The 26,701-nt window shown below is 33.3% G+C and overlaps 1 protein-coding gene across 1 annotated transcript in view; it reads right to left on the bottom strand.

Annotated features, from left to right (window-relative positions):
• The window catches only part of SPDYA (speedy/RINGO cell cycle regulator family member A), a 31,476-nt gene extending 8,135 nt beyond the window's left edge, over window positions 1–23,341 (bottom strand). Inside the window, exons 1-6 of the mRNA XM_051976221.1 lie at window positions 21,539–23,341; window positions 20,734–20,786; window positions 19,543–19,797; window positions 15,912–15,970; window positions 10,986–11,071; window positions 8,124–8,295 (exon numbers count right to left, since the gene is read on the bottom strand). Coding sequence (XP_051832181.1) covers window positions 8,124–8,295; window positions 10,986–11,071; window positions 15,912–15,970; window positions 19,543–19,777 — 552 coding nt within the window. The 5' untranslated portion in view covers window positions 19,778–19,797; window positions 20,734–20,786; window positions 21,539–23,341. The remainder of the gene's footprint in view (window positions 1–8,123; window positions 8,296–10,985; window positions 11,072–15,911; window positions 15,971–19,542; window positions 19,798–20,733; window positions 20,787–21,538) is intronic.
• Window positions 23,342–26,701: the final 3,360 nt, after the last annotated feature.

Genomic DNA, 26,701 nt, shown 5'->3' on the forward strand with positions numbered 1-26,701 from the left:
CCCCAAAAATGTCTGTAACACTGATCCATAAATACAGTCTAAGGGAAGTAGGGTAAAGCCTAAAGAACATGTAACAAAATGGAGTATATATATGTAGCAATTCTAATTGTTAAATGCTACATATTTATTTGATATTTATTCTTTATGGATATTAAAGGATATAATAAATTATAAAATGTTTTCACATAAAGTCCTTTGGCTGCAGTCCTTAAGAAATTTCCCTCAGGTATATATATATAATGTTCTGCTGGACTATTTATAGAGCTATGCCTCTGTGTCTGGTCTATCCTTGGCTTCTAATCTAAATATTGTAGTTAATTGTTTCAGAGACACTGCTAGGATGCTGATAGAAGACAAGATATCTTATGTACCTCTGAAGGTCACAAGGTCTTCCTCTGGTCAAAGGTGAATAGGAGAAAGACTGAGATGCAGGGCTCTGCTTCTCTTGTTTTTCCCTCTTCTTTCTTCCCCTCTCCACCCCCCAGTCAGTTCCTTCTCAGGAGTTTAGATGGAATGCCCTTTCCTCTAAATTCTGAATTGGCTCCCTGATTTTATACAAGCCATATAAGGAATTAATTTTCTTAATTAATCCTTCCTATGCAAGCCACTCTAATTGATCAAGGACTTTTTTTACATTTAAAGTCTATGACTGAATGAGACATTCTCAGTTGGTTAAAGTATCTCAAGCAACATTTTAGCATTTACTTCTGATGAAATGGGATATTTTAATTTAAATCAATCAATCATGACCCTTATAGTTAGAAAACATAATTAGAACTCAAAGAAACCTAGTATAGCAAGAAAGTAGTTAAATCACAATAATGCAAACAAAAAAAGTAAAAATGCAAGTTGTGCAATAACCAGACTATCTGCATAAGATGAAAAATTACAGTTTGTTACAAGTCAATGAGAAACAAAATGATATGACATATAGGAATCAGAAGTTAAATTCTCTTTTATATAACATATATATGTGCATATTCAAAGCAATCGGAATTATAGTGCAAAAAGACACTTTTATTCATTATTATATTCATTCATGGTTCATATTTTCACAGATTTAGAGCTGAAAGGGACCTTAGAAATCATCTAATCTAATGCCTTCATTTTACATACAAGGGAATTTAGGATCAGTTAGGTAAAATGATTTTTTTCAAGGATATTAAATGGACTACTATCCAAGCTCTTTGACACAAAATCCGACATATTCTCTATTGTACCACGCCCTTTATGATAAAATTCTTCTTTTCAAAAAAGGATGAAAAAAGAACTAGATAGCAGAATGTAACCAATGTTGGAAGCAGGTTCTTTTTAGTAGACAGCCAATTTTTCCCTTGCATTTTCATACCTGTAGATATCACATAAGTCCTTGAATATCATAAAAGCCAACTGTCAGTCTGAATAAGCTTTGAGCTCTAGCAAGACTTTTATAAATTTAATGTTCTCTCAAAGAGGATTTTCCTTTCTCTTTCTGGGATTCAAGCTGTCAGAAGGCACCTAGTAAATTTTCTTCTTTTTGGCATGAAAAGGTAATAACAAGAGAAGATAGTGAGAAGGCACTGGACTTGAGCTGCTGGCCAAGAGGCGTAGCCCATTCATTGGCCACACAAGAAAACCAATAAGAGCTAAAATATGTTGAAAATTTCTTTAACTCTTTTTGCTAATATAACTGAAACTGGGGTGCTGCTGGCACTTCCATAAAAAAGTCTTTGGATCCATTTTTTAAAATAATATTTTATTTTCCCCCAGTTACATGTAAAATAATTTTTAACATTCATTGTTTTTTTCTTCAAGTTTTGAGTTCCAAATTTTATCTCTTTCCCGTTTTTTATCTTCCCTGACATAGTAAACAATCTGATATAGATTATACATGTACAATTATGTTAAACATTTCCATATTAGTCATTTTGTGCAAGAAGACAAATAAAGACAGGCAGGCAGGAAGGAAAAAAAGTAGGCAAGAAGTAAGAAAGGGAGGCAAGAAAGAAAGAAAAAAGGAAGAAAAGAAAAATAGTATACGTCAGTCTATATTCAGACAACAGCAGAATAGTTCTTACTTTGGAGGCAGATCATATTTTTCATCGTTGAGTTCTTTCAGATTGTCTTAGATCATTATAATGCTGAGAATAGCCCAAGCCATTCACACTTGTCTTTAGTTTACAATATTGCTGGTACTATGTATAATGTTCTCCTGGTTCTGCTTATTTTATTTTGTACTTTGATCCTTTTGTAAAAAACTAGATTATAATATTAAAGATTTAAAAACTGGATGGGTTCTTAGAATGTATCTAATTTAATCCTTTCATTTTATAGATGAGGAAACTGAGAGTTGGAAAAGTTAAATGGCAAGTAACAAGAGTCAGGATTTGAACCTGGATTCTTTGATTTCAAATTCATACTCTTTACATTGGTTGAAAATCCAAACCTTTTGCAAGAGCAGGTCAGGCTCTTGCCACTTGAGGCATTTTAAAACAAGGTATATTCAATTCTTTGAAAAAAGTAAATGCAACTTCATTTAAATGCCAAATAAATAAATTTTTATTTGATTCAAATTGAGGAGACTGGGACAGAGACTGCAAAACAGTCTATGAAGGATCCAAGTGAGTTTGTGGATCATCATGGGAATATCTTTAGTCTTAAACTTTAGACTCTTAATTCTATGGGAAAGTAAGGAGAGGAGGGAAGAAAAAGTAGGAAGTATAGAGACTTTGGATGGTTAGTAAATACCTAGAGATAGTGCTTAAGGTTTGCAAGGTCTTACTACTACAGTCAATCCTCAACATTCACACATTTAACTTTCTTGACTTTAAAACTCAAGTTGTATGTTGCAATTATGTCCACAAATAGTAGTTATAAGTTATTTGAGCTCTAAGGTGATGCTGAAACCTCACCAGTCTCATCCTCTTCCTATAGCAATAATTATGTTTTAGCAACCAAAGTCCTAGTACCCTCTCACTTAGTTTTCGAAAGGTGGCCAAAGTAGAGATTTACAGCAGTAGATTATACCGCACAACACCCTGGCACACTATCTGACACAACAGAAAATAAGATTCAGGTTTAAAAATGTTTTTGTTTTAAGAATTTTATTTGTGTACAGTATGTATGGTACAATAATATGAAAAGTAAATGTTGTCTGAAATCAATGTTTTGTTTTGTTTCCTTGAGATGTTGGCACAAAAGATCACAAAATTCTAGGGAATTATTAGTGAGAAAAAATGTTTTACATGATACCAATTATTTATTTTGTGTACTACATTTTATGGATTATTTCACAGTTACTATGTTGATAAAAATGCTTATTATCAGAATTAATGTTTTGTTATAAAGAACTGTACACAGAAAAGCACATTTCTAGCAATTCTTATCAAAAGTTATAGTTTTTGATGGTCATGCAAATCCAATCTCTTATTTCCCATAGGTTCAATGTACCAACCTTCCTATTTTTGATTTGCAGAGTTTTCTAGAAATGTTACCCCTTTATAAGTTGAGGATACCATAATTGGTAAAGCTCAAGATTACTTCCTGGTGACTCTATGAGAAGAAGAGGTTCTACCCACACAATCTTAATAATACTATAGGAAACACTTGATCTATATGTAGTCTCTGTGGGTTTAAAAGCATATTGAGAATTTAATAACAATGAAGTGATGTCAAGGAAATTCCAACAGACTTGTGAGGGAAAGAGCCATCCACATCCAGAGGAAGAACTGTGGAGACTAAATGTGGATCAGAGCATAGTATTTTCACTTTTTTTGTTGTTGTTTGCTTGTTTTTTTCTCATTTTTTTTCCTTTCATCTTTTGATCTGATTTTTCTTGTGCAGAAGGATGAATATGGACACATGTTTAGAAGAATTGCACATGTTTAACCTATATTGGATTGCTTGCTGTCTATAAGTAGGGGTCGGGGGAAGGAGAAAAATCTGGAATCCAAGATCTTATAAATGTGAATGTTGAAAACTATCTTTGCATGTATTTGGAAAAATAAAAAGCTTAAAAAAAAAAAAGAATTTGTGAACAAGGAGAATAGGCAGATTAATACCCTACTGGTTTTTGAATTATTAATAGGAACATCCTTACCTTTAGACAATTCTGGAATGTAAATTAGTTACTGAACTGTACATAGCCTTTCATCCAGTAATTTCGCTATTACGTCTATACTACCAAGAAATTAAAGGAAGGGGGAAAGGACCCATATGATTGAACATATTTGTAGCTGCACTTTTTGTTATAGCAAAGAATTGGGAAAAAATGGGTACCCTTTCATACCCTTTGATAAACTGTGGTACATGTATATAATGGAATATTACTGCATTATAAGAAATTATGATGGCAAATTCAGAGAAACCTGGGAAAACTTGCATAAACTGATGGAGAACAAATTAAGCAGAACTAAGAGGACAATTTCATGGCCATAATTATGTAAAGGAAATAGAGGTTTGAAAAGGGACTGATCTCTTGAGATTTGCAATTGAGAGGGAAAAGCATTCCTTCATAGCCCTGAATGTGATTTGGAACTATAATGATCTTTCAGCCAGTTTTCCATGAATATAAAAAAATATAAAGAATATTATAGGAAGTAGTTTATTTAGAAGGAAAGTTTGTTAATAGCATACAAGAATATATAATGGGAAATCAGATAAGGACAGAAGTGTTGAAAGGTCAACCTGAGATGGGCAGGATTGAGAGAGAAGGGAACAGTAGCAAAGGATAGGGACTTCCACCTATCCAGATCCAAAGGGAATAAAAATAGGAATTTAATTAGTAGGGATATAAAGAAAAAATTAAAATAGAGATTTTGTACAGCTGAAAAAGTAGGGATAAAACCAAAGAAATGCTGTAGAAACTTATTTTGAGGAAACTGAAGAACAATGAAATATATCCAAAATATTTCTGCTTAAAGAACCTTACAACATGGAATTATAGAATCTCAGAGTTGGAAGGAACTTCAATAGTCATTTACTCTGTCCTAACTTGAGCAGGAGTCTTTTAAGCCATTTCCAACAAGTGGCCATACCTCCAGCAATAGGAAATCAACATATTGAGTTCATCTTTACAGAACAGGCATGTGGCTAAGTAATTATTGATACCATCTCAATAACAAATTACTAATATTGCTACTCATGAGTTTGAGTGCCACTAAGTGTAATATTCTTTCTGCTTATATACTTGTACTTTGCATGCTAGATCTTGCATTCTTAGATTTAAGTAGTCTACATTCTAAATTCTCCTAATTGTTTCCTGAAAAAAGTTCCAAGTTCCTCTATCTGTTCTCTGTAAGGGCTCTCATTCAGTCCTGTTTATAGTTTTAAAAATATATTTGAGTTCTTTTATCACTGGAGGTCTTAAATATGACTATTCATTGGAGATATCATAGAAAAGCCTTTTGTTAGGCATGAGATAGACAAAATTGCCACTGAAACTATTTCCAACTCTGAAAGTCTATGTTACAAAATATTTTAAAAATGAAAATGTTAAGAGATTTCAACATCCTGTTCTTCTCACAAGTTTGTACAAAATTTTTTCTGTTCTTACTGAAAATAAGATGAATATTAATTCTACTTCATTGGTTCAAAAAAAAATCCATTTTGGCAAGACATATTTTTTTTCCCTTTTGATGTGGAAACTATGATTTTATCTATATGAGGAATTTTCTTCATATATGAACATTAGTAACTTATGGCTTCAAAGAGTTGTCTATAAATATACAAATTAAGTGATTTTTTTCATGATCACAAAATTTATGTTAGGCAAAACAGGAATTTCTCTCTTTTTGACTCCAAAGTCTACTTTCTATTTACCATTCCACATTATCTTTCAGAAATATATAGGAACTGAAAATAGTATTTCAGATAAAAGAAAGATTAAATAGTTTTTATCCAGACTCCCTTCAAACTATCACAAAAATATTGACTCCCCCATAAATTATTTTAAATTTACCTAATGAAAACTAATTAAATTATTTTTTCTGATCAATTTATATTTTAATTTCTGTGTTCCTCCCTTGTTCTTGAGTTCATTCTAATCCTGTTTATTCTTGGTTTAGTGATTTCACTCTTTCTTCTGGCAGCTTACTATGTGGTCCCCTTATGGTAACAGAATTTAAAATTTAACTATTATATATCTAACACTATTTAAACCTGAGTTTTTCATTTTCAAGGTTCTGTGCTTTCTATTTGTGTGGTGCTATTTTTCCTCCTTCAATTTATTTTTATTAATTAGAAAAAATTAACATTTATGCTATTTCTTTCTTTTTCTCCCACAAATGAAAAATAAAAAACCCTTGTAATAAAAGTGCATATTCAAATAAAAAATTCCCATGTTGACTATGCCTCCAAACATTTCTTATTCTCTAAATTAAGTCTCTCACTTCTTTGGCAGCTAAGTAGCTATCGTGCTTCATCTTCAGTCTCTTGGTTTGTGAATTGGTCAGTTTCAAAGTTGTTGGTTTTCATAAAATACTATTATATAAATGCTCTCAGTTCTTCTGACTTCATTCTGAATCAGTTCATATAAATCATCTTTCCAGTTTGCTTTGAAATTGTGTATTTTGCCATTTCTTATGGTAAAATATCACATAACACTCACACATCATAATTTGTTTAATTATTGCCTCAGAAGTACCTTGGAGTTTCAAGTTTTTGATGTGAACAATTTCTGGTTATTGGTCTGTATGTGTGTGTGTGTAGGAAGAAGGGGTGAGGCAGTTCTTAGAAATTTGCTTTGAGGATTTCCTCAAATATCTTCCCCAAATTCTTCTGGTTTTTTGGTCTAGGTTTTTAGGGATGTAAAGTAATCCTAGGATTGCTACATCAAGATATTATTTCCCAAATCTATTACGTAGTTTTACATTTTCCAATAAATTTGTTCTTCATTCTGTACTATTTTATTGTCCATTGTAGTAAATTGGCTGATCATTGCTTCTATGAATTAAACATTTTTTCTTCTCTTATTTCTCTTTTCCATGTTGGCTATTTTTTTTTATTCTTGCTTAATTTTATTAGTCATTAATTGACCATTTCCTTTTTTCAAGCTTTTCTATTATTTGGTCTTGGAATTTTCTTAGCATGGTCAATTCTTGTTAACTTTTTTCAAAGTGTCAGATCTCCCAGGATATCTGCAGGGTTTCTTTTTCCGTTTTCATTGATACTCATACTCAGCACTTTCAATTGCTCTGTATAATACAACACTCTTGCTAATTTTTTCTTTATATTTATAAAAATAATTTGTATTTAATTTCTTATATAGGTCTATATGTGTTTTATCATTTACTTTCTCTAATATTTCTCTCTGTTAAGTTTTTTTTGTTTGTTTGGTTTGGGTTTTTGGTGGGATTTGTGAGAAGCCTGGTTCTCTTTAATTCTCAATTAATACTTAGTATCAGCTTCTTTGTCCAATTAATGTCAGAAGACTTTTAATGCTAGATTATACAAGCGCACCAATCTAGATTCCTCTGCATGAATGTTTCACAGATATGATCTGAATATACCTGAAGTTTGTTTTAGAAACTCAAAGGGAAGGGGAAAAGACCTCAAGAATTTATCTGTTAGTTTTCAGTGTTAATGACTTTATTTTATTAGTAACTAATGTTATAGTACCTATTAGAAAAAATTAATTGCTTTTTTTTTCAGTGTCAAACCAACCTCCAGAAAAACTAATTTTCATTTTAGACCAAGAGTGTCTACATACCTGAAATATCACAAATATTTTATTTAATAGCAATTACTACTATCCCATATCAAAGCCATCATTATCAAGCAAATACATAGGTTATGGCAATATCATGTGATATATTTCCCCCATGGTTTTTTTTAAGTCTGGAAAAAAGTTAAAAAAAAAAAAAAAAAAAAAGGAATTGGATCAGGAGTTCCCCATAAGCTCTAAACACATGATTCTATGCTTTTTACAGAAGGTCATGTATGAAACCAAAAACTGTCCATGTTTTAAGATTAAAGTATCAACTATAAAAAGGATGCAGTTTAAAATACAAGCCATGTAAAAGGCAATAACTAACACTAAATCTATTCTTCGATATATGAAATATAATTTTATGAAGGAAATACAAAAATGAAAATGTATAAATTTAATGTTATATAAAAATTTTTATTTAAAAAAAAATCCTTACCTCTTCACAGCACCGTCTGCTTACAATAGCCCTATAGTCAATCCTATCCCAAAGCTGATCCCTTAACTTTAAGAAATTAGGAAATAATTTCCTCCAGTTTTTTCCCAAAGCCCATGGAAAAATTTCATACTTTGATTCTTCTTCATCTTCTTCAACTGTATTAGCCAGATACCTATAAAAAATTAACACAATAATATTATGAAACAGAAATACATATCTAATCTTAGCTCTATCTTCACTTAATGTTATGTTAAAAGAAATATACAAAATTTTAAAACTAATATAAAGTACCCATTTGAATCCATTTGATTATATTGCTGGTCAAATTTTATGCTCTGTAGTTACTCTCTTATTTGATACCATATCTAGCACAGTGTTAGGACTTAAATGTTCATCAATGGACTGAAAAAGTCAGTAATACAAATGACCAGTGTTTTCTCATACCAGGACTATAAAGGCTCAGATAAGGTTACAGTTCCAGCTTTACTACCACTAAGTAAACTTATGGATAATCACAATCCCTCTGAGCATTCGTTTCTTAATATGTAGAATGGGAGGACTACATTAAATAATATATATAAGGCATTTTAAAAACTAAAACATAACAGAAATGAGTTACTGCAAATGTTTTTTATAAATATTTCATATTTATATAGCATTTTATCCTTTACAAAGCACCTTTTCCACAACCTTGTGAAATAGGTTACTATTCTGTTCATTTTATGGAAACTTGAGGTTCAAAGATATGATATTGACATGCTCATGATCACACAGTAAATGTTAGGGATAGGATTTGAATCCAATTTTCTCTTCACTTCAAGATCAGAACAATTTTTTATTTCATATTCCTTTTCAAAGCAATTATAAATATATTTATGTATCCATGAGCACAAAATTTTTTACAAACATTTAATAAACTACATTACACAAATATGAGTTTTCCTTTACTTTAAAATCTTAAGATAAGGTCTTGTCTTCTTAATTGTCATTACAATACAAAGAACTGTTGCCAACCTATAGGTACAAATTAATGTGAATAATGATTTCTATGAAGTGATTAGATATATTTAAATTTGTATTAAAGTTATAATTATATAAAATATGGCCATTAATTCCAGTCCAATGAAAAAATGTAGTATAACTTCAAATAACGCACCTGCTTAATGGGAATTCACTATTCACACTAATTGGGAGCCAACTAAAGAACTGTAGAGGTACAGTGGCACCAAACCGATAAATTATCACAAAATTTCAAAATAACATACAGCTTTATGTATTAATCTATGTCTGCTAGTCTTGAGAAGAGTTTTATGATAGTTGTTTGTGTAAGATGCTCTAATAGCAATATTTTTCTAATGAGTATTTTATAAAAAAGTATGAAATAGAAATTATCCTGGGAACTAAATGAAATTTGAATGTTAGGGATTTAGGAGTTTGAGAGAAACGGTTTAATTCACAGATATAAACTGTAGAATAGAATATTCAATTAAATAAACATATATAACAGAGGTGTAAACTGTTTCCACAACTTAATTCTTATTCATCCTCATCATCATCAAGAATTATTATCCTTTGAAGAAGTAAGGAGGATTTTACAAATATTAGCTCACTTATTTTTTAAAGGAAGTTATAATTTAATAACAGAGACAATATATACATGTATATTCAGAATAAACAAAAAGAGAATAAATTCAAATGCAGTAAACACTAATTTTAGTAAGATTCGTGTTAAGAAATAAAACAGGTATAGTGGGTTCAGTTTCCCCTCTGCATTTGGAAATGTGTATTGATTCCATATTAAGGGATAGAATACATGTCTATGGTCTTTAATGACTGATTCAGATTTACATTTTCCTTAAGAATTATTTTTTGTTGCTCATAGACTACAAATAATTCAACCTGTTTTCTCCATTTTCATAGTTATGTATTTAAGCTTTATTATTAAATTCTTATAAACTGGAAATTATGTATGCTTATAAGAGTCCTTACAAGAGCAGCACTTCATTCAAATATAATAGAAAAAACTAACTTTTAAAACCTCTATAATACTTTTGGGATACTTTATATATATATATTTTTTACTACAAATGCAAGACAAGTCTAATCTACAAAGGCTGGAGAACTGAGCTATTATCATTTCTTTATTTATCTATTTGTTTGTTTATTTATTTTTGCTGAGGCAATTGGAGTTAAGTGACTTGCCCAGGTTCACACAGCTAGGACGTGTTAAGTGTCCGAAGAGAGACTTGAATTCAGGTCCTCCTGACTTCAGGGTTGGTGCTTTATATAGCTGTTCCTATCATTTTTAATAAATTAGAAAATTAAGGTAAAATATTTAAATTTAGTGGAAGAGCTCAGAAACAAAAAAGATTCACTTATAAACCAGTGTTTAGTATTCTAAATCATGCACATTAAAAGGCAGTGAGGAATGAGATTTTGATTGGGAATAAATTTTCACAATGACGTCTACAATATTTCAATTGTCAATAAGTATTCTAATGACACAACTGGCAATTTCAAATTAAATACTCATCTTGGAAAAAAATATTTTAAGACATTTGCAGCCCTATAAAATAAAATTAAATAATTGAACGGAAACACTTAAAAGTATAAAGCACTGCAATAATGCAAATATTACCACTTATTAGTATTTTGGCCTATGAATAAAAATAAAGTCTGGGAAAAGGACATAAAGAAATCCCTTTTCCAAAGAAAAAACATAAATCTTCACATAGGAATATCCCTTAAACCAATGCAATGACTTTAGATAAAGTTTACTATAAGTTGTCACTTTATTCAGAATAAAGAACTTTATATAGGAAAAATCCTCCCACACAATCAAATGAAAGAAAATATACTTACAGAGCAATAAAGAAATTTATTCTGGTATGCTCGCTTATACTAAATTTAGCCCTCTTGAAGTAAACAAAGGTCATAGCCAGAAGATACTAGAGGAAAAGGGTTAAAATTTTAATATTAATGTTTTATATTTATAAGTAAAATTTACTTAAAATGATTAACATCTTTAAATTTTTTGATGATCTAATACAGTTTTAAATTTTACATATTTTTTAAACTTAAAATATTCTCTTACACATTTCTTTATTTGAATTTTATCTTTAAATTAACAAGCATTTATTTTCTCTCCCTCCCATCTCACTTTAAAAGAAAAAATAAAAATCCTTAAAACAAATCTGCATAATCAAGCAAAAAAAATTATATATTGTTCATGACTACAAACAACGTATGTCTCATTCTAGATTTTAAGTTGATCAGTGTTTTATAAGGATGTAATGATAAAGAACATAGTTTGTTATTGCAATGATAGTTATTACAATGATGAGTTCTTAAGTTTTTCAGAAGCTTGTCATTATAGTATTGGTATCATATAAATTGTTGATTCTGCTCATTTCACTCTGCAGAAATTCATTCAAGTTTTTCCAGGTTTTTCTGAACCTATCCTTTGGTTATTTCCAATAGGACAAGAGTATTTTGAATAATACATTCATGTTTTTATTTGTCCTTCATTCTTGAAGAGGACTATGACATCAGGGAGGTGATGCCATGACATGCAAGTAAATTGGATTTAAGTGAGGGAGGGCTGGGCAAGATTACCTACTTCACTTTGCTCTCCTGAGCTATCTGGGTCCAGTGGCAAGATCAAGACAACTGGAGATGGCCCTGGATGAAATGGAAGACTTTGGCTTTTTTTAAGCTGTCTTCAACAGGGCTCAGTTTGACTACGGCTGTACCCATTCAGTGAATATGGCTAGATAGCAATTCAGGCAAGGAATCTCCTCTTTGACTTAGTCGCAACTCTCCCTCCTTCTCCCCTTCCTCCCCCCCCCCAAAAAAAAAAAAAAGGAAAACGAAGTAACCAACTAACTAAATGAATGAATCTAGATGGGGAAGACCCTCTGGGTTTCTGGCCAAATAAGAAATGATTATGTTAGTAATTTGGGTTGTGGTTCAACTAAGTGTTCAACACCAATTCCATTTTCTTTGTTATTTTTTTAAAAAAAGGAATACATTTAAATTCTGCAATTGTTCAGCCATTTCTCAAATGAAACCCTTGGTTTTTAATTCTTTCCCGACTACAAAAAGAGATGCTACAAATATTTCTGAACAGATATTTTTTTCTTTTTCTTTATGGCATAGGTCTAATAGGGGAACTACTACTATATTTAATTTTGTGTCTTCTATAAAATACAAAAAAGTGAAAAAAGATCCTTGTCATAAATTTGTGATATGAATAGTTTCTTAAATTGGAAAACATTATTATAATACAACATTATTATAATAATCATACATGGCAACAAAAAAAGACCACTTAAAAAAACCTATGTTGCCTATTCATTGAAAAATTGTTGAATTTGGAGCAGCTGGGTAGCACAGTGGATAGAGCACCAGCCCTGAAATCAGGAGATCTGAGTTTAAATCTGGCCTCACACTTAATACTACCTAACTGTATGACTCTGGGCAAGTCACTTAACTCCAACTGCCTCAGCAAAAAAAAAAAAAAAAGTTGAATTTAAATGAGATTATTAAAAATATAACAAAATTTTATATGTAGATGAACATGCAGAATATCTTTAAGTATATCATCCTACAAAAGCACTATGTAATATATTTAGTATGATATTATAATGGTATCATAGTACAATAGCAAAACATTAATGGTCACCTAGAATTATCATTCCTTGCCAAGTATTTTAAAGACCTGCAAAGAATGATCTAGGCCACACCAAAATTAATCATAGGGCACTGAAGAAAATAGAAAATTCATATTAAAAAAAAAAACTATCATCCCCTTGATTGAACCAGAGAAATAAATGAGATTAACAACTAGAACAGAGTCTGGAAAGAATTTGAAAACAATAAGTGAGTGTAATTAATGAATTTCATGTTTACCTTTTTTCTCATACAGAATTTTATTCTGGCATATCTTTGTGGTGATTTAAGTTAAATTTGGATTATAAATTAATGTTTAATGGAGACTAAATCACTCCTGAATAAAAGGGATTGCAGATGACTTCATCATTGAACTGAAACAGTTCTCCAAAGTTTTAATTATCTCTTAAAGTGACAAATGTAATGTCCTTTTCTCAATCAAGGAAGACTAGTCCTTCTTGACCTCTCTGCAGGCTTTGGTTTCTGTGATTCTACTCTCTCTTGATTCTCCTATCAGTCCAATTACTCCTCAATATCTTTTTTTGGACCTTCACACAGATAATGACCATAAATTATTGGTGTCCCCCAACATTCAATCCTACTCTCCCTTCTCTTCTTCCTCTTATTTCATCTGCTAATCTCATCAATTCCTATGGATTCAATTATCATTTCTATGGTGGTATCAAGTGAGATTTATCCAGTCCTAATCTCTCTCATGGTACAGTTGTTCATCTCTAACTGCCAACTAGAAATCTCAAAATGCATCTCCTGATGACTTCTTAAATTCACTTTCCCTAACTTTCTTATTACTGTTGAAAACACCATCATTCTCCTATCACCCAGTCTTAAAGGCACTACTATCCTCCTTATCAACTAATCTTAAAATCCCAAGTGTCAAACTCAATTCTTCCTCTCATGATCCACATGCAATCTTTCACTAAGTCCTATCAATTCAACTTATCAAACATTTCTCATATATGATCTGTCTCTTTGCTCTGACATTACTCCCACTCTAATGTATACCCTCAGCATTTCAGACCTGGAATACTACAACTTGATGATTGGTCTCCCCGCTACAAAATTTTTTTTCATTCCTGTCTATTCTTCATTTATCTGTCAAAGTGGTCTTTTAAAAATGAAAGCCTTACTATAAGTTTCAGTGGTTCCTTATTACTTTCAGGATCAAATATAAAATGCTCTGGTCTCCTTCAATCTTTCCATTTTTCTTACACTCCCTTTCTCTTTCTACATCATCATTTTTATGATAGTGATACTGGCCTCCTTACAATTTCTCAGACACATCTCTTAATTTCAGGCATTTTCATTGGTTGTTCCCAATGCTTCAAATGTCTTCCTCATCTCCACCTCTTCGCTTCAAGTTCCAGCTAAAATTCCATTTTCTACCAGTATAAATGGAAGATAACCTCGGAAGGAAGGTATTTGAGGGGAAAGATGATGGTAAAGGAAGAATAGTAGGACAATTCTCTTGCAAATACAGATCTAGGTTAAAAGACCTTAGCCCAGGTATTGCTGCTTTTCCTATGACATCAGGCAAGTCACAATCAAGCACATTAGTTTTCCTATATATAAATGCTAGAAGTATTTGTCAATCTATAAGAGGTATTAAATTTGTTAACTGTTTTGTTAATTTGTAAACACTGCCATCTGCTGTTCAAAATCTTCAATTGTTGGGACTGAACATTACCTTAAAAAAATTTTTTGCCTGAGAGTGCCTCTTAAATCCAATAGACAGGAATGTATTAATTTTGAAATAATGCTGCTGAAGTGAAACAATTATTAGCCATCTAATTCAATAAACATTTAAGTAAATGAAATGCTCCCTTATCTTCAAGCTTATATTCTATCAAGAGTAAACAAATATACAATAACAATTTTTTTAGTGAGCGAGGGGAGGAAAGCTGAAGAAATTAGGAAATAGGTGTCACATAAATTGAGCCTTGAAAGAATCCAGGAATTCCAAAAGGAAGAAGTAAGAAAAGCATTCAAAATATACAGAATATGGGGCAGCTAGGTGGTGCCACAATAGATAGAGCACTAGCCCTGAAGTCAGGAGGACCTGAGTTCAAATTTGGATTAGACACTTAACACTTCCTGTGTGACCCAGGACAAGTCACTTAACTCCAATTGCCTCAGCAAAACAAACAAAACAAAAACCCACAAAATATATAGAAAATAACCTATACAAATACACGGAGTTGAGAGCTGAAATGTCTTATGCATATAGGTCGGTGGCCATGTGAGTAAAAGAAAAGAACAGATGTAATAGAAGTAAAATAGAATAACTATTAAGATATAGGTGGTGAAGAAGAATGAAAAAAGGATGATGATTTCAATTTTAGTGACGAAGTTAGTGATACCCTTGACAAAAATAATTAAGTTAGGCTGAAATTTGGAATTCAGTGGGAAGATAATTTAAGAATTCTGTTTTAGACATGTTGGTCAACCAGATCCTTTTCCCATTTCCATATCTGTCATTTTATAATAAATATGATATGATGATCATTCTACCATACCTACCTACATAAAATTGAATGTTTTCCCCATTAAAAAAAAAACATATATTCCTGCTGCAATCAGGAATACTCAGAAGGGCTTTTGCTATTTGTATGGAATTATTTTTTCCCCTAGTATATACCATGCAGCATGCAACAACTTTATTCTATATTGAGAGTTCCAAAGTAGGATCTCTTAAAAATGCCCATTTTTTAAAATTATCACTGATTTTTTACCTGAATTTCTTAAAAATTATTAAAATGCAGAGTAGAATATATTAACCTAAATATTACATTGCTTTCTACCATGATAATTGTTATAATTTTTAATGATCTAAAACCTACAAGACCACTCATTATACTCAATCAGCATCCTACGGTCCTGAAAACAGAACTGGTGAATGTGCCAAAATGTAGATCACAGTTCTAGATTTTAATGTTCTTACCTCAAGAAATTCACACAAACTAAAATTGTGAAGCAATAAAAACACATTTCTTTTCTTAATTCTGATCAATCTCACTTTTTAATTTAATTAAGATTTTTAAGATGCAGTCCAGATACCAATGTGTCACTTGCTAATCCTTACATGCTTACAAAATTTACCTTATCTGCAATTTTACAGCAGCAATCCATCCATAAGAAATCTTGAATCAAGTCATCATCTGCAACAACAGATTACTACTTTTATTTTTAAAATAAACTCTTCTTGAAGAATTTCTACAAAATGAGTCATAAATAATTGTTATGAAGATAAATAAGGATGGTCAAAACAGAGATACCCTACAGTTCTCAGGCACTGCAATATCTATTACAGCAAGAATTATCCAAATAACTATTGCTTTCAGCAGTTATCTTCAACATCTGATTTGCTTGTATAAATAAAATGAGATTGGAAGGAAACGAGATGATTATAAATTACTACACTATTGTAGGCAGCAATAGGATTTTAAGAGATTTACTTTGGGCAGGTAGCTCTAGATTTTCCTTCTTTTCTAAAAGGAATGCAAATCAACTTATCTATATATGTTCAAAGTATTGCAATTTATTTATTTTGGCTATTAAGATACTCTATATCACTTATTTTGTCAGACACTTTTATCAAACTTTGAGTGAAAATCTGAAAAAAAAATTGCTGTCTGCTGAACCCAAAGCATAGAAAACATTTTTTTTTTACTGAACTATTATCTACTTTTTAAAAAGCAATCTAATAACTGACTTTAAAGAAGAATTTAAAATATATATTTTCCAAAATTACTAAATCAGAAAACTGAAACAATGTAATTTTTTTCTACACCTATTATTGAACTAAACCATTATAATGTTATGAATGTTATAATTAAAAGCATATTGCTTCACAAAAGCAAAAAAAAAAAAAAGTGAAAATAAGATAACAGAAAGCTCAGTGTAAACCCAACTAAGCCAGATCACTTTAAGCATATGGAAATAAAACAGATCAAATATATGTGATACAGAACAATCCTGTCAGTGCTCTGATATATCATATTCTCATCATCAATGACAATGGAACTACTATAATTGAACTTATCACTTCATTACTTGATTGCCTATTTGAAGAAGTTGTGACATTTAAGATGAGATAGTAGTTCTACCTGATCAAATATACACACCACTATGTACTAAAGACAACAATTTCAAAGGCACTCAGAGATCATTTTCCCAAATCTCAAAAATCCAAGATGCAAAAAAAAATCCAAAATAAAGAGCTAAACATAGCTTTTTAAAAGTTACTAAAATATATTAGAAAATTCCCAAATAATGAAAGTGATCAAGAATGGTATAACAACAAATAGGTGACAGAGAAGATATCAGAAAAGAGCAATACATACCTTTCTCATTTCTATAGCTTTCACAATTCTCTATAGTAGCCTACATCTTCAAAATTAGGAGTTGAGTAAAAGGTACAAAAAATGATTCCAATGATTTTTTTTTTAATTTAAAAAAATTTTGCCTTGGGGAACTAAAGCACACCCTTGAGGGTTCCCTTTAAAAAAATGTCCTCCATGCATATATGTTATAACTTTGTCTAAATAATCCATGATAACTGATTATCAGTCCTGGCACAAAATAGGGATTGTAGATAACCTCACTAGTTATTCACCAATGTTAAAGATACTATTTTATGAACAAATCAAATGGAAAAAGAATGTCCTATAGATGGTAAATTTCATTAGATGCCAATTGTAGATGACATTGTGCTTAATGGTCCTCACGATATTACTTAATATAGTGCTCACCGAAGGTTTTCATTAACATCCATGGTCTAAAGAGATTGGATTTAGTCATTCATGAAGGAAAAATCAGGCTGATGATGAACCAGATCATGCCGCTGAATTCACTAAAGAAGCTCACTGAATATGCAGTAAAGATGGTCAATGAGTGGGATACAGAATGGAATATGAGGATGTCAAGCTGGTTTTTATTTGGGAATTTAGACAATGCTTGTAATGATTCCAAGGTGCTCCCTATTTCAAAAGCCTGTCTCTTTAAAAGCAATATTCTACCATAATCATACCTCTGAATTACGAAATGCACCATTACCTCATCAGAATTAAAATTACAAGTGATGAAAAAAAATGCATGTTAGTTAGGTAGGGTATAAAATTGTTGTAGCACGTTGTCAGAGACAACTCACTTATGGAAAATGGTATAAAAGGCATTAACAAGAATACGTATGACTAGAAAACAGGGTATACTGGATTATATTCAGGATGTGATCTGAAAACTATAATTACAGTTCAATTGTGCCTGACTGTGATTCTATTTGGGTTTTCTTAGCTAAGATATTGGAGTGATTTGGCCTTTTCCTTCTCCAGCTCCTTTTACAGATGAGCAAACTATGCTAAACAGGGTTAATTGTCTTGCTGAGGGTCATTCAGCTAGTAGGTATCTGAAGTTACATTTGAATTCAGGAAGATGAGTCTTTCTAACTCCAAGCCCAACCCTCTATCTGTGCCACCCTGCTGTCCCGAATATGGCAAAGATATTAATAAAATATTCTTTTAAAACTCTAGAGGAAAGCCTCAATTACATTGGGCTATAGTACTTAAAAAGATATGGAAAAGATGAAGTGATATGGATGACATTTACTTTGTGCCAGTGAAAGAAGTACTCACATCAATGGATCTACTAGATTATTTTGTTTTGAAAGTTAACATTGCTTTTAAAATTCAGTTTTGCATCTTACAACAATTATTAATAGTAATGATAGTCTTCTTTTGAAAAAACAGTAATATATTTTTGCCAAATCAGTTTCTTTCCCATTTCCTAAATGACCTAAAGGATAGAGGAGAATTCTACCTCTCCTTACAGGATCAGGCACAGATGCTGGGAAAAACTACAAACGAGCAACTTTTCTGCAGGCTCCTTTTATTCATTACCTAATAAAGCTTACCAATAGTGAGACAAGGAAAGAACCAGGCTTCTAGAGCATCAATCAGAGATTAGAATATGTCTTTACTGTCTTCTTTTTTTCTATACTTTCTCCCCCAAATTCTCCATAACTTTTTTCTAAGTTTCCCTCTTTTAAAAGCTCAAAATTTTGTACCTAATTCTCTTTCTCTTAATATGTCACAATGCTATTACAAAAAAGGAATCTTGTTCTCAGGCCTTTTGCAGTCCTTGTGCTATCTCTAGAATCTTTTTGATTTTGTCAATGTCCTAGATATTTTCTACAACTCTCCAGCTCCAGCTCTTATTCTAGTTTATAATGTTATTGCCAACAACCATCCAAGACCAATATTAAGTACCACATGCTTTTTTGATAGATCAAAGAAGGATCTGATAATTAGTGAAATACACCAGCATAACAAACATCATATGTTCTAGGTAAAAAATTATGTCAATCTCACCCTTAATTTGATGAAGGATAATATTAAAGTAATTTAACAGGTTGATCAATTTTTGTGTTTTACTCCAAAGATTATATTAGTACTATTAATCCCACTTCTTACTTAAAACTTTATATGAGATGAAAGTAAACCCAAAATGTAAACATATTTTCCAGAGCTGGTATCAGTTACTCTGATATAAGCCATTAAATCAGTGAGTCACGTAAGAAAATCTGGTTAGTGTAGAAGAAACTTTATAGATTTATTGAGAGTGAGAAGTCTGATACAGGAAATAAGACAGTCTGATGACAATGGAAAACGAATTATAGCAGTTTCTGTAACTAATTTTTGCATTCTTACGCAACTATTAAAATACTTTAACCTACCAAATAATTTAAAGAAAGCAGTCATTTCTTGACGCTGTATAACTAAACACGGTCCTTTAGAACGTTTAGACTTGTTACTATTATGTGCATTTTTTTCAGATGTTTGCCAACTCTCTTTAAAAATAGGACGCTTAAGATTAATAGCTTTTTTTGGCTGATGAGATCTACTTGATCCTGATTTTACATGAACAGTGACAGTTGGCGGTGTCTCACAACAGATCTGATTGTGTCTCATTCTGGTTATTGAAAAGAGTCCTATAAGTAATTAAACAAAAAAAAATTATCATATTGAATTTCATTTCCACATAAAATAGATAGCATTTGCATAATCTTAACACTGTCAGTATTATATTAGAAAATAGTAAAAAAAAAACCACATATCTTTGTATTAACAAGCACTAAGGTAAATTTTTAAATTCACACAATTATCCAAAAAGCATTTATTCAGTTTTTAATAAAAAATTAAGATCATCCTTAATAATCATGAACTTCAGCAATGAAATGAATTTTGAGCGACTAATCAAATGAAAAACATTCCTTAATTTTTTGAAGTTACTATAAATGGATAAATGACTAGGCCATGAAAGCAAAAAAATCATATAGAATAAGCACAAATGAAAGTCTTACCATAAAATTATCTAACATTTAACGATATGCAGTCAGTATTGTACTATATGATAACCAGGCACAAATGGTAAGCAGTTTACATAAAAGTCTACAATTATCATTATTTATATAGTTAGTCCAAACATTTTTGAAGTAATCAAGGGAAAAGTGCTAGATCCAATGGGTATCTATTATGACTTTTGCAATGCATAAAGTTCTGAATAAACTATATAGATTTATTCTATGGGCAACGTCTACCATTTCATTTTTCCCATACATAATTTCATTGAATTTATCCAGGAGATATGATATTACTTAACAACTCTATGACATTTGGCCTCCTCTAAATTCACACAAATTTGTAAATTTACAGAAATAGCCTATTCTGAAACAGTTTAAACGGTCAACTTAAGTGCACAATAATATACAAGGCTATAGTTGTGCACAAACATGGAAGCATTTGTCTTAAACACTGGAAGATGGCTGAGGTACAAAGAACCCATTCCCAGAGAAAACTACTGGAATGGAAGGGTGTCTCTACAATGCAATAGCTATGGGATATTTCACGTTCTAGTCTGAACTCACCTGTTCTAGCAGCCAGCTACCTGAAGTGTATGGCCCGCGGGCACTGCCCTCTACTGGAAACAAAAAGTACAGCCATGAAATTCCAGCCGCGCAAAATCAAGAGATGGGGCCTCCCTAGCGTTCTTAGCTAGCTAGGAGCGTGTGCACACCGACCTACACATCCCCGAACACCCCATCACAACACACCCACACACCTCTCGCACCCCCTCAGTGCCCACTCATCACATCCAGCCCTTCCCCTTGAAGCCCACTTATCACATATCCAACCTTTCCCCCTCTAACGCACTTATCACATCCACACACTCTGCCCCTGGAAGCATACTCATCACACTACATACATCCCCGGCCTCAACTCATCCCACTTTTCCTCCTCTTCCCCCATGCATTTACCCCACATTCAAATTATCTTTCCTGCCAGCTCGATGCACCCTCACCCCACCTACATTTTCCCTCTCTCCTCAATGCACCCCACCCCCACACCCCTTTCCTCACGGGCTCCCACATCAAAAGGGCCGCTTCCCGCACTCTAGATGCGGCCTGACTCGAGAGCCCAGCCACACACGCTAATACCTAATACCGCCCCTCTTTGATTTACTCCGCCCCTCTTCGCTCCTACCGCCCCACCGGCTATCTTGGAACAAGGAAGGGAGACAGACGAGGCAGCCTCGGTCTGGGGAACAGTTCAGGAAAAAGCCCCGCGGGAAGGCGCTCTCGGTGGACGTCTCTCGTCGTTCGCTCGCTCTCCGGAGCCTCCGGGGCAAAGGTGATATCCTGAGGCAACCAAACCTGGAGATGGGGGAGGTACCTGAGTGGCAGAATGCCTGGGCTCTAGGTCTGTAGAACAAATGGCAAGCAGGGGTAAGTCCTGTGGCTTCCGGCCTCAGGGAAAGCCGAGAGCAGTTACTTCACTCGACGGCAAACAGCTGCACACCACGGGACACTCCGAACCTCCCGCCAACTCAGAGAGGGTGAGCGTGAAGGAGCGCGAGTCCAGGCTCCAAGCAGCCAATCAGAGGCTGTAGAGGAGCCCTGGGCGGGGCGTCACGCGACCCATCCCCGTGTCACGTGCCTTTTTACCTCGTGCTCCAGAGCTCTCGGGGTCGGCTTGTGACAGCTGCGGAGTTCTGGGTCAGCACCAAATGTTGTCAAATGAAGGTGTCCGGCGACAATTAACACCCTTTTTTGTTGCCGTTTTGTCCATTTGGGCAAGCCTCTCGGGGCCTGTTTTTTCATCAGTGCTAGGCCCTTTCCCGTGCTTAGGCGTCCACAGGGTACCAGGGGCACCGGCTGGCACAGAGGGGAGAGGCAGGGAAGGCTTCGTTCTGCTCCGATGTGCATGGCTTGTAATAAACTCTTTACAATGAATAAGCGAATACTTGTACGAATGAAAAAGCACGGACTTCGATGTTATTTAATTAAATATTGGACTGAAAAAAAACCTTTTCCTTTTAAGGCAACTTTTTTTTTTGGCAGGGATAGGGATGGGGAGGTTATCCTAGAACTTAATAAAGTATAAGCAAACCCCTGTTGGTTATATTCTTCCAGAGAAATTTTTTTCGATTCAACTCAGGGACAGGATTATGTAGTAGCAAGAGCAGGAGCCTGAAAATCAAGATCCAAGGAAGTCTGTAGTTGGCTGTGACTCAGCTAAGTTATCTGAAGGGTTTTTTTGTTTTGTTTTTACAATTATCTGAAGAAAACAAAAAGAGCAAAGTTGAATCTTTTCCTAGTTGGACTAGGTTAGATTAAGAGCTGGAACAGATTGTGAAAGATCTAGTCCAACCTCCTTTGGCAGATAAGTAGTCACAACCTCCCTTTTGCAGAGTCTCCTTGATGGCCTCTTAAAGTTGGGGTGAGGGCTATGTTTTGTTTCTTCCACCTGCTGTCTTCAATAGGTTCTTTTTAATGGTACTAACAGGTTCATGAGTGTTTTTGGTCAGGTTGACAAATACCTCAATACATAAGGAGAGCTCTAAAATCAGAAAATAGACAGAGGGTAATTTTTCTCTGAAAGAACTAGTGAGGAAGAAGTACATTTCAGAGAGAGGATTGCTTGCATGAACACACAAAGGTGTAGGATTGAAAGATAGCTTAGGTATTTTTCAGTCCAAATTTGTACGGAGCCATTGCCAACAAGTAAGCATACAGACATCAATGAAAGGAAACCTTAAGGAGAGGTCTCAAGTTCATACCATACAAGGGAACATAAGTCAATTTGCACCTTGAGCAGCTAAGGGGAATAGTATGAAACAAGACTCAAAAGATAGCTTTGAACTAGAATGTGTATTGGCTTTGAAGTCAGGCAGAGTTTGTATGTTATCCTATAGGCAATCTGGAGGTCAGTGAAGGTGCTCAGAAGAGAATAGAACAACAAACCTCATCTCTCTCATTCATGGAACTTTTTGATCCTCACTGGCACCCATCCTGATCATGAGTATTCTTAGGCAATTTCATAGGCAACTTCTTTAGGAGTTTTAGTGCATAATGTAAATTTGGTAATCTCGTGTACTCAGTAAGGTCAGAGTATCTATCTATATGAGTTTATTGGTCAGAGTATCTATCTATATGAGTTTACTGGTATAGGAAACTCCTGTGTCCAGCAGCTCCCTTTTAGCAATACAGGTTGGCACCTTCTCTGTATCTTATAACCATAAGAGTAGCCTTGAGTACTGAGAAGTGCAATGATTTGCCAAGGGTCACACATAGGCAGTATGTGTCAAAAGCTGGAGATCAGCTCTCTTTGATACACTCAATAAGTCAATAATGTGACAGCTGTAAACAAAACAAAACAAGTATAGCAGCCAAAACAAGGAATGCCTTTTTTTTAAAACTGTGTTTTGGTGGAACCATGGCTCAAGTATGGTGTTCAATTATAGGAACAACATTTTATTTAGGATATGAAAAAACTACTTACTGAAAAGTCCTGCACCTATGACTTTATTGTGGCATAGAGGTGACCCCAAGTTCCCAAAAAATATTCCAGAGAAATACTAATTCTAACAGAATCTATCAGAATAGAAAGGCTTTGAACATATTCCTGTGATATACTTTGCAGCTTAAATATGGAGTTCATCATGAGCAAGTTGATCTAACTTTACCAATAAATCCTTTAGTTACATGCAAACAATATAAAAAATGCATGAAACATAAAAAAAATACAAAATGGCCCTGATTACTAACTATGAGAACCCCTTCCACAGTGATGATTTGGTATGGCATTAAAGAGGGCATTAGTGCTAAGAATAATATTTTAGACTATAAAAATTAGATGTTGATATTCCAAATGTGAAATATTTGTTGAGTAACCAAATAAATTATATCGTTCTGAAAGAACTGAGCAATATTCTTATATTCCTAGTATAAATGAAATCATAGTCAAAGCAGCTCTGAATTGCAGTGATATACTTTTTTTGGGAGAAGGAATGAGTCTCCCTATCTCCTAGGTTTGAAGTATATATATTGATTACTCACAGCATGACCTGATGATTGGCATAGAAATTCTGAATCTGGCCCCCTATTCTTGAAGACTGACCATATTGGCACTTGATCAATCAGTTTTAGTCCTACTGCAGTTGAATACACCCAAATTTATGTGGTCCACCACGTTAGCCTTCTCAGAAATGGACTACATAACTACACCACCAGGCCTGGCTTAATCCATTAAAAAAAAATTTATCCAATTAGCCTTTATGCTTCATTCACTTTAGATAAATATTTGCATGCTTAAGTCACTGGCAGCTTCAACAAGTAATGTCCCTGTATGGACAACTTCCAGATTGTTATCTCTAGCCCTGACTCCTCTGTGATATACTTCTTGTCAATATCTCTAAATTAAAGTGTAGAAATGGGTGCATAAAGCCAATTTCAGAGTCAAGAAAACTTCAATTCAAGTCCCACCTCTGACTCCTACTGGCTGTATGATGTAAGGCTAATCCAATTTCCTAGGGCCTCAGGCAATTCTACATAAAATCAAAGGTCCAACTCCCTCTCTTCCACCCATAAAAATCCCCAATTTCTCTCAAAATCAGTTAAGTTTTAATCATGGATCTGATACTTACTGGCCATGTGACCTGGTAAGTCCTAAATATTACAGACCAGTATCCTTAAATATAAAATGATGACTATCTCTGAGTAGTCGTGAAGAATTGCTTCAAACTATAAAGTTCTTCATAATTGCAAGCTACCATTTCTCTTCAAGCCACTTCCCCCCTGATTTATTCAATTCTTTCAATGGTACCATCATTCTCTTAGTCACTTAGGTTTAAAATACTTTCTCATACTAAATATACGCTCATACTAAAATACTTTCTCATGTCTAAGGTATTACAACCTCTGAATCAATTTTTCTTCTGTCATCTTTCTTCACCTTAAGTATGTGTACTTATGCCAGTCTTCCTCAAATACCACATTTTGGTGGTTTTTGCTACTTCTCCACTTGAAAACCTGCTTTATGATATAACAGAAAGGGTATCAAATGATTTTGCCTTCAACACTTAGAAGCTGTGTGATTTTAGGCGAAGTACCTTTTGACCCTTAGTTTCCTTACCTGTAAAACAGACATAAGTACCTGAACAAAGCTGTTAGGAGCCTCAAATAAGAACTGAAAAAATCTTTGGGGGGAAGTGGGGGAAAGCTTTGAGAAATCTTGAAACTACATACCTGTCAGCCATTTTTTTAAAAAAATACATGCACTTTTTACAACTACCCATTAGTAATGTTTTCCCACTGTTCAAAGGAGTTTTTTAATGGCACAAACCCTTTTAAGGATCCTTTGGCAGTCTGGTGAAGTTACAGATACCTTCAGAGAATATATTCAAATGAATAAAAATACATAGAATTATTGAAAAAACTAATTTTATTTAGTAATCAAAATATGAAAATAAAATCCACAGACCATAGACAAAGTCTTGTCCTTGTTTTTATAATAATGTCCAAATTCCCCAGTCTGGTAATCCAGCATGTTTATGGCACCAACCTATTTCCTTTCTTCCCCCTAATCACACTTTATATTTTCCACTTCCTTGACATTTAAACTTTCACCATCTTCCCAATCTGGAATACCTTTCTTTCTTCACTTCTTCCTCTATCTAAATTCTACTCATCTTCCAGGTTATCAGTTCTCACAGTAGAGAGTTACTCTAGAAATCTAAACAAGAAAGCCCCCTAATGATAGTGCTATGGAATACTATTTAACTACAATGGTTTTTCTTTATAAACATCCTATCTATGGTTTTATTGCATTCCACATTAAGTTCATTGCTGTTCTGAAATCTCCAAAATGTTAGAACTTATCTGGCACTTATATACAGTCCCATATTGTTATTTAACATGAACAGAAAAAAACCTGTTTTCTCCCAAACCCTTTCTTAATATAACTCTATAGAAGCCATGTAGATAAACTGTATTTGTCATCCCACTCAAGGCCAGTCCAGATTCTCATTAGTTTACACATGGAATTTATAACAACCTACTTTTTGAGTAATTTGTAACAACATACTTTTCAGGTTTCCAGGCATGTCTTTCTCCTAAAAGGTTGAATGTAATTGTTAAGAGTCATACTTTGATTCTATCCAAACATCTCTGGTTATTCTTCTTTTGTCTATACAATGTAACCCAAACTCAGTTCCATATTATACTCTCAAGTTTCAGTTTCTTAGCAAAATTCCATTACATTCCAGCGAGGCTACTCTTGACCTTATATCTAATCATGAAGTGCCTCTCAATTTTCCTTACATAAATCCGGTTATCAATAATTCTAATCCATCCTACCTTCTTCATGAAGCTTTCTCCTTACCAAGTTCTCCCCTTTCCCCATAGCATTTACCTATACTATATATGCTAGAATTTAGCGCCACATTGGGATCTTAATGGTCATAAAACCTCTGAGACATGAGTTAACTGAAACCAATAGAGTTAAATAATCTATTCCTAGAATTAGAATTGGCTAATGACAAGAGCCAGGTTTTGA

Source organism: Antechinus flavipes, chromosome 2 (genome assembly GCF_016432865.1).
Source record: "Antechinus flavipes isolate AdamAnt ecotype Samford, QLD, Australia chromosome 2, AdamAnt_v2, whole genome shotgun sequence".
NCBI lineage: Eukaryota > Metazoa > Chordata > Mammalia > Dasyuromorphia > Dasyuridae > Antechinus > Antechinus flavipes.